This window comes from Bidens hawaiensis, unplaced genomic scaffold (assembly GCF_021521415.1).
Source record: "Bidens hawaiensis isolate Kalapana, Puna unplaced genomic scaffold, B.hawaiensis_p1.1 tig00028500_1, whole genome shotgun sequence".
Classification (NCBI taxonomy): domain Eukaryota; kingdom Viridiplantae; phylum Streptophyta; class Magnoliopsida; order Asterales; family Asteraceae; genus Bidens; species Bidens hawaiensis.
In genome coordinates, this window is record NW_027494661.1 from 145,863 (window position 1) to 155,610 (window position 9,748).

Below are 9,748 nucleotides of genomic sequence, written 5' to 3' on the forward strand. Positions count from 1 at the left end.
GAGATTAGGGTTTCAAGTGGTGGTTCTGATTATCATCATCATCATCGCCACCACAACCACCACCACAAAATCTCCAAAGAGGCAGTGATGACAGATCTGAGCCTCCTTTTTCTATATCTTATGTTCCAAAAATTTGAATCTTTTTAATTTCTTGTGTACTGTGGTTGAAGAAGGGGGTTTGGTGGCGGCAGCCGGTGGTGGTGGGCTGTGGTTGAAGAAAGGGCTGTGGTGGTGGTGCTGGTGGTGTGGGGCTGTGGTGGTGGTGCTGTGGTGGTGGTGCTGGTGGTGGTGGGGCTGCGGTGGTGAGTGGTGTCAGGTTGGGTGGAGGTGGGGTTGGGTATGGTAGAGTTCTCTGTTTATTTTCTCGTGTACCAAACAAGAGAAATGATTCTCATTCTCCATACCAATTCTCTTTCTCTACAATTCCATTTCCATTTTCTCTCCATTTCCATTCTCTGTACCAAACACCCCCTTAGGGTTTTAGGATGGTTTAAGGGAGTATTTATACCCCTTAAATCCCATGGACCTAAAGCCTATTACTCTTTAATCCTTTTAATTATCCCAAGTCCATGATCTTTCCTATGTTTAATATTAGTTAAATATTAATGCCCGATAACTTAACACGACTTTCTTTATCAAATATTTAAATAATTATTTAACACATGACAACTTAACGGAATCTTTATTTGATATTATAATATAACATTATAATATTTAGGATGTTACATATATATATATATATATATATATATATATATATATATATATATATATATAGGGAAATGATCAAAAGATAACTTCTTATTAGAGAGAGAACTAGACAACTAATAATAAAGTATTTTTAATTTAATTAAAAAAATGCTTTAAAATTTATTTTTGCTTTCATCCTGCTTATACGTTGTTATTCTTCATAAAAAAATATAAATATAAAAAATAATAAAAAAACTCATTGTAATGAATATATGCAATACATCGATTTTTTCTTAATGTATATGTGCACTAGTATGTATTTTTATATGTGCAATAGTGTTGATTAGCATATATGTAGTTGTTTGTATTGTATATGTGCAATAGTGTTATATTATATACAAAAATAAAAAAACCCCGATATAGCGCATATGTGCATTAGTGTTGTATTATATATATTCGATAGTGTATTGCTTACAATTATTAGTGTTGTATTTGTATATACTTAATAGTGTATTGTATAATGCAATTATGTTGTATTGTATGCAATAAAACACTATTGTATATATACAATAGACATTAGTACACATATGTATTACACTGATAAATTGTTTTTTTAGTAACAATATCATCTTATTAGAAGGAGAAAAGAAAAAAAAAATCATAAAACAGTTTTATAAAAATAGTTAAAAATAATATATATACACACATACGTGCTAATTTCTGTTTACCCTTTTGAAGAAAAAATTTCTTTTTAGTAAGGTATATATATTTAAAAACATGTCACATGTTTTTGGTCTCCTAACTTTACACTTCACTTAAAGTTATCTAGACAACGTCGTTCAAATACTTTTTGGTGTTAAAACTTGTTTGTATATTTATTTAAGAAAGTAGAAAACTTCTATTTCAGTCTTGATTTAGGAGCATAAATTCATACCCCCGTTAACTTAAATAATTATGCAAATATGGATGGATGATATTATTTATAATATAATAGTGGGCACGAATACAAAGATGCCCATCCCACATAGAATTATAATAAGTGAATTGAGTGAGCCAAAGCGCACCTTCATAGTCATCATCGTACTCAGTATATTCCACCAATAGCAATACTATGGTAGGGTTTAAGAAGGGTAAGATATAGACAGCCTTACCTCTATCTCATAGGGATAGAGAGGCTGCTTCCGGTGAGACCCCCGGCTCGATAGTAGTTTCGCATCAAGCCTTGGACATAAGGCACATAACACTCAATCATCGGGACACCGGCTGATTGGTGCATGTGCCCTTGTCTTCGGCTATCAACGCCACCACATGATCCCTGATTAACCTTCAGCCACTTTTAACGTTATTTTCACGTGATTAGTAAAATAACGTCAAAATTAGTGCAATTTTACTTTTGCCCACCCAAGGGTTCACACATATATACATTATATGCATGCACCGCAAGCAGGGCATAGCCAAAGCGCACCTTCTCCAGTGTTTTTCTTGCTTTATGACCACCTCCAGTCTTCCAATGGTGGGTGTATGTAATCTTTTTCTCATTCTCTCTCACCATCTCCACAAACTTTCCCTTTATTTCTTTTCTTGAGATCATCTAATCTAATGGATGCTGGTCAGTGGTCGAAGGTAACCTAATCCTTATCTCAATTCATTTATATAATATATATAAATATATAAAGCCCATCCCATGCATGTCTTTCTTGATTTTCTAACTTTCTTTCTAGGGTTTTGTTTCTTGTTTTTGATGATGGGTAGGTTTAGAAGTTTGCACTTTTTAAACAGATGATGATAATAACCACTAATCCCAAATCTTTGAGTTTGTCTCATAATAATATTGTTCTTGAAAGTAGTAATCTCACTTTCTTTACTTTCCCTTTTAAATTCCCACCATCTGATACAAAGTTGACCTAAAAAAGCTTTCTTTTTTAGACAAATTGAGTTGGATTTGATGGCATGGAGTCATGTAACTCTCTTTTTCTTTTTCAACTTTTCAGGGATTGGGAGTAGTGAAATCCATGGAAGAAAAGAAAAATATTAGACCACAAAAGCCACAAGCTTTGAACTGTCCAAGATGCAATTCTGCTCACACAAAGTTCTGTTATTACAATAACTACAGCCTCTCTCAGCCAAGGTACTTCTGCAAGACTTGTAGAAGGTATTGGACCGACGGCGGCTCTCTCCGAAATGTTCCCGTTGGCGGCGGTTCACGGCGGAACAAACGATCCTCATCATCTTCTTCTTCATCAGTACCAGCTGCCATGTCCAAGAATCAGTACCCGATGATGGCTCCACAAGTAGCAAGCTTGATCACACAAAACCCTAACAAGACAATCATTCAAGGTCAAGGTCAAGGTCAAGGTCAAAGTCAAGACCTAAACCTAGGTTACACAAACATCTCTCTTCAGTTTGGTAACTTGCCCTACAATCCAAACACCACCACCAGTTCATCACAACAGTTCTCAGCCATGGAGTTCTTGAAGAGTGGATTAGGTAACTTGCCCTACAATCCAAGCACCACCAACACCATGATCATGAATAATTCTGCAGCTCCAGGTTTGAACTTTTCTCTTGATGGGTTTGAAAATGGTTATCATCCAACACAAGGTGGAGGTGGGGTAGCAGCCAATCATCAAAGCACTATGAGTACTATAACTACAACTGCTGGTACAAGTGCAAATGCTAATGCAAGGATTTTATTCCCTTTTCAAGATTTGAAGCCTATTCCAACCTCAAATCGTGATCAATTGTTTGAGGCAACTAATAAAGTTCAAGGAGAATCTTCAACAGGCTATTGGGGTACTGGAGAGCTAGGAGTAGGACCATGGTAGTATATAATATTATAACAGATCAAGATCAGAAGAAAAAAAAAGTTGATGATTTAAGTTTGAGTTTTTCTTTTAGATTTTTTTTTTGGGTTTGGTTTTGAGCTGTAGAAATTGTGAGTTATGCATGTAATTTAACAACACTAGGTTTTCATTCAATTTCTCTAATTTCTTGGTTTAGAACATGCATGGATTATTACCAAATACTGGTATCAAGATTCTTGCAAACACAGCAGATCACCTTCATGAGCAAAAGAGAAGCAGAAATCCACGAGGCACATGGTACACCACTTTAATGCAGCCACTTTATTAACAGGTGTATATTTTAATGCATGTGGGATGATCATACACGACCCATTTGAAATTATTGATCAATAGTACATTTTAATATTTTATATATAATGAATAAAATCAGGTACTTATGTTCATGGAGGTCTTCTTTGCAACATAGAAAATAAGCACATAAAAGTTCTTGAGGCTTAGTCAAGTGACCTTTTGTATCTAGTTATCGTAGCATAAAGTTATCCTAGAGAATCAAAAAGTAACTATTTTTACGGATATGGCGCTAGCTATAGTTATTTCATAAACTATTAGAAACACGTGATTTTGTTGTCGTGTTTTCCTCCCACAATATATAGATTTTATTTTCATTCATTCGGGCTAAACGTAAAGAACCCCTCTTTTATCAACAAACCACTTTCATATCACAAAATGCAATAGACACATGACACGGACATACACAATATCCATCTCCACCGCCTACTTGAGGTGCCAATGACAACACAATACTTGATATCAATGCTAAAACCATAGGTACATGAAGTATCAACCGTGTGTGAACTTTTATTCATGTATCATTAAGTAACGTACTTTCAGCTCACAAATTTTAAGATATACGCGACATAGACGTACGTATGCGAACGTTATGTGAAAGTGATAAAACAATACTTGAGTATCACTAGTTTACAATTCATTTAAACACATACATGGAGAAATTGTTATTAATGTACCGGTTTTTTTTGTCACCGATATCGATCTAAAAATATTGTTGTCTAAAATATTTTTTTTATCACCAATTGGTTTGTAACATATGGGTCAACTACTTACTCATATAGGTGGTGTTATGCAATCTTCTTAACGTACCAAAAGGTAAGAGAACAACGGCTTCTTGTTACCTGACAAAAGTTTAGTACTCGTAATGGGTGGTCTTAATTCATCCGCCCTCTTTAGCGACTTTACAAGTTAACTGTAGCATACAAATGATTGATTCTTAGGGGGTGTTTGGGATTGCTTATTTTCACCAACTTATAACTTATAAACTTTTTGAAAAGTAATAAGGTGTTTGGGATTGCTTATAGTGTGAGAGAAAAAGTTCCATAAGTTACACTTTTGTAACTTATTAACTTAATGAAAAGTTATAAGGAGGCAAAATAAGGAATCCCAAACACCCCTTTAATATTGACCATGTGATTTTTCTGTAAAATCAATATGGACCTATACATTCATGAAAAACAAAAGGTCTTGTGCAGCATTCACAGCTTATAATAATGTGAGAGCACGCATGATTGATCAGGTGTCTTTGTTCCAGAAAAACTGCTAGAATATTGTGGAGTTTGAGATCCACTTTGTTGATTATCCACAAATGCAGCTCCCTCGGTACAATAAGCAGTTTGGATTTTTTGATTTTGAGATACCACCGATTGAGAACTTTTGAAGTATAAGCCAATGTCTTGAGAAGCAGTTGAACTCTTCATCTTCTGCTTTTTTCTTAATTCCAACTCTTGTGCTTTTAGATTTTCAATGAAACGTGCTAGAGTGAGTCGAGGATAAGCAACGAGATTAGATTGTTGGATCATAATAAAAGTTTTTTACTCGTCTGGTAAAGCATCGGCTAGTTTGTCAATGTACTCAAATTCTTGTTTATCAATACCTAACTGCTTCATTTTGTTCACCAGGTGACAGGCGCTTTCAATCAATTGGGCAAACGAATCACCCTTCACCATAGTGAATATATCAAATTCGTTCTTTAGCAATGTCATATTCGACTTTCTCATATCAGGATTACCCCTGTCTTTGTTAAGAAGAGCTGCCAGATAGAATAACAAGAACCATTATGCTGAAGCAATTGAAAATTTTTGGCTTTAATTGCTTGTTGAAACATATTCAGCATTTTCTTCTCCCTTAAAAAGATTGCTGTGTCAGCCTCAGGAATCTGTGATAAACGATAGCTGGTACCATTCTCATTCTTGGGAAGGATGTACTCTTCTTCAACAGCAATCCACGTGTCATAATTTCCAACTTGAACATGCGTTTCAAACTTATCAGCCCAACTTGGATAGTCTTCCATTTTGAGAAGTTTCGGTGGCTTGTTTGATGTTCCTATTTCATTCTCAAGATTCAAATTATGAATTAGGGTTGACGCATGTGTCACGAAAGCACTTACATCTTCCATTTTTAGAAAAATCAAAACCCAAATCTCTCTTTGTTCGTATAAGTATGCTTCCTAGTATATAGGTCCAACACAATTCCCAAGAAAAGGATATGATCACACGTATAAGTCTTGAGCGACAAGACCCAATACCAACGGATATGATCGCCAACGTATATCCACCTAGCGTATATGTCAATCAGCTTATAAGTCTTCAAACACAGATATCTGGCGTATAAGTCAGATATCTAGCGTATAAGTCTTATCCTCTAACAACCAACATATCCGTTTGACATTTCAAACATACGGATAAGACGAATTTTGCTAATTTGATTATGAAAACAGGCTTGCTAGAATCTGACACTTGGTAGGGTTATGAACGATAGATAATTGATCATATGGTGAAGAATTATACAAGTTTTGATGGTGAAAAGACATGAATTATGAAATCAACTTGAAACTTTGAAACTTTGAATAATCTTGTGTTCTTAAAGTAGATATGAGCCTATAGCTCTGATACCACTTGAAAAGACATGCATGGATTAGGATTTGATACCACTTTGAATAATCTTCATGTTTCCGAGGTTCTTGCAGCTGATGATTAATTATCTTGAACAAAATCCGTGAAATTTCCAGATAACTCTAATGATATGTTGATTTTGGAGCACATGAACGAAGACACAACGAGGCGTGTTAGGACATATCGTAATGAAACTACTGAGATATGAAAAAAGTTAAAAGTCTTATTGGTCATTAACTCGTGGTAATTATGAAGCTCCACCAAATGATCGTTGGATCCACAATGATTTGGATTCTGAACGTGAAGGTGATTAAGGTGGGAAAAACGGTGGTGGTGGTGGTGATGGACATGATGGTCCAAGTGGTGTTGATCGTGAAGCTGTTGAACGTAAGCGTAAAGATATAGCATTGGAAACTGAGAGGCCTGCTAGACGTAGAACCCGTAGAGGAATCCCAACCACATCCAACAGTTAATGTAACATCTTAACAAACACCGGCAGTTACTACTCCAACGAGTACCCCGGTGGTTACATTATCAAGTTTCGACTGATCCGAGGTTCACATCTATTCCACAAGTTATGCTATCTCCGATGCCGACTCCTCAACAAACCGTTGCTACTACAAATCCTATTCAACGACCTATGAAACAACCAGACTTCTCTTTCATGTTTTTCAATCATCTGGAAGGTCCGATGTAGCTTGTCAATCCAACATTCTTCAACTTCCGACTCGGAAACAGATGATGCAGTTGTTGAATTTGATACATTTTCAAAAAAAAACCATATGACAGCTGATCGTTTGTTTCAAGAGTAGATGTGTGCAGATCAACGAAAGATGGTTAGTCATCTATCTCATGTACAAGGCGAAAACCAAGAGTTACATGCGCCAATTACTACTTAGGGGGAGAAAATCAAGAAAAAAGACAAAGTTATCCTTTAACTTAGTTGTAAAGATGATATGTTGAAATAACTGACGGGTAACGACGATGATAAAGACCCCGAGGCTGGTGCGAGTGGTGAGCAGCAACCAGGTGCTGATGTATCTTGATCTGGTGGTCTTGGTGTTGAAGAACCGGGAAAGCAAATAGTAGTGTACTATGATGCTACAAATGTGAAACCGATTGATTCTGTGAAGGAGAACATGATCTTGTTTATAGATTATGATAAAGGTATTGTAAAGAGTATGGTGAATGCGGGCGAGATCGAAGAAGGTGAATTTGTTGACCACTCTTTAACAAAAGAACAAATCTCCTTGCTTCTGGGATTGAATGAGGATGATGTGGATAATTTGGAAAAAGAGGATGATGTGGAGGTCGTAAATGATGAAGATGTGAGATTTGATACGAGTATTCCAAGTGGAAATGCGTTGTTTAATTATGAAGACGTGGAGTTTGAAGACATGACGGCTGGGGAATATCCTGACATGTAGACGCATAAAAATACAGATGAACGAATTCCATTCTTTACTAGAGAGCATTATCGAGTGGTCGAAGAGCGTTTAGAGAAAGAAAAAAATAAAACAGAAAGATAAAACTAAAGTAAGTGAGGCGGGTTCGAGAGATTCGAATGATAATGTATTTGAGGGTATGTTTGAGCACAATAAGTCGAGAATGAACAATCTTATTGGTGTGTTAAGGTATACGGAATAAGAGGATGATAAACAGCTGAAAGCTCATTTTACTGCTTATCAGATGCACAAATTTATTGTCTCGAAGACGCTGAAGGGTGATATAGTCTCGTGGTTATGTTATATGACTCGGAGTTGAAAGTTTGCATTGTTAAATGGGAACACGACATACAATACTTTCAACGTATTGCCGATGTTCTTACTCTTCCGAGGTGGGATATGTGTACACTGGCTAATAGACCACTCGTTAATCGTGGTGGAATCCAGATGGTGGATTGGTTCTACATGCATCTTCTACACTAGCCAATAGACCACTCATTAAGTATTTCAAGCCGCAAGTTCCGACTCTCAAGTGTATTGATGAGATACGGGCTAGAAGAAGGTGGTACTTTGGGTAAAGCCGCATCGCACTTTGAAGAAAGTTCATGTGAAGACTTTTCCTCCTTTACAAGAAATTCAATAAGTGGTATTATGATAACCGAACAGGTGAAGCCATGATTGTGATGGGATCGGGGCTGAAGACTGAGTTTGTTCGAGTAATCGACCCTATGTGGTTGGTTAATTTATCGGAATCAGACATCGAAGTCCTATACAAGAATTGGATTATTTGGGCTGATGTTAAAGACTATGAAGCTTCTATGCAATTTCAATGTGTGGTTCGTGTTTGCCATGCATTCGGGATTCGGAATCAGACATCGAAGTCCTATACAAGAATTGGATTATTTGGAAGAACTTTTGATTGAAATAAATGTTATGCCACCTCTAGTTATTAGAGATATTGGACCCTCTCAACCAACTGATGATGATGAAGAGAGGAGGAGAACAAAAGGGAAAGCAGTGGCTAAACTTGAAAAGTCAATTGCTCCCATTGAATGACCAAGAGCCAACATCAAATGATCATATTCTTGATAGTGATGAATCTACAGTAAGAGCAAGAATTGTGTATGATCAAAGATGAGGGAAATATTTGATAGAGAATTCTTGGACGATAAGATGTCAGAGAAAGAACTTGATGAACATAGGATAGCCATGGAACAAATTGACATTGAGAATAGATTGAGGGAAGAAGCTGAGCAAGAAAATGAAGACGAAATCCTCAAGAAATTCTTGAAGCACTATTGTAATTCAAGAATGATGAAGAATTGGAAAATGCTGCAAAGAAAAATCCAGAGGAAACTCTAGATATTGTGATTAAACTTTCCAAAAAGGTCCAGAAACTGAACCAAATGCTGAGAAAGAAGTTGAGGAGATAAAAGAAAAAAGGGAAAATGAAAAACAAATTGTGATTGAACTTGATACTGAAAAGATCACACAAAATTTTATAAGAAAAGTAACACACAAAGTGATTGAAAATGCCAAAGTAAAAGGAAGAACATGGTCTGAAGAAAATGTCAAGTAAAAAAGAAAAAGAAAAGGATCAGTTTCCAAGACATTTGTTGGTGATAAGCCCATAGATGTAGAGCCTTTAAGACAAGTGGGTCCCAACCCAAAAACTATGGATGAACATGCTCATGAAGAAGAAACTCCAGAGGCTAAATGACAAAAATCTGAGGATTTTTATTGCCAAGGAGGGAAAAAGATCACCAGACACAAGTGATGAAATAGACAAAAGAAAAGAACCAGAAACTAGTGAAGAACCTTTGTATCCAACACCAATAAGGCATTT

At 36.2% G+C, this 9,748-nt stretch overlaps 1 protein-coding gene across 2 annotated transcripts; it reads left to right on the forward strand.

Moving 5' to 3' along the window:
• Window positions 1–2,194: 2,194 nt before the first annotated feature.
• Window positions 2,195–4,006, forward strand: LOC143577267 (dof zinc finger protein DOF3.7-like). Of its 2 annotated transcripts, XM_077061144.1 has the most exons (3): window positions 2,195–2,313; window positions 2,682–3,177; window positions 3,292–4,006. In XM_077061144.1, the coding sequence occupies exons 1-3, from the start codon at window positions 2,290–2,292 to the stop codon at window positions 3,513–3,515; spliced, it is 744 nt and encodes a 247-aa protein (XP_076917259.1). In that variant the 5' UTR covers window positions 2,195–2,289; the 3' UTR covers window positions 3,516–4,006. The 2 variants fall into 2 exon arrangements, with proteins under 2 accessions (XP_076917259.1, XP_076917258.1); XM_077061143.1 differs by having other exon boundaries at window positions 2,682–4,002.
• Window positions 4,007–9,748: the final 5,742 nt, after the last annotated feature.

Excerpts from the sequence above, each read along its gene's own strand:
- LOC143577267 (XM_077061143.1), top strand. The coding sequence starts at position 2,290 with ATGGATGCTGGTCAGTGGTCGAAG. Across the intron at positions 2,314-2,681 it reads ATGCTGGTCAGTGGTCGAAG|GGATTGGGAGTAGTGAAATC; the intron begins GTAACCTAATCC and ends TCAACTTTTCAG.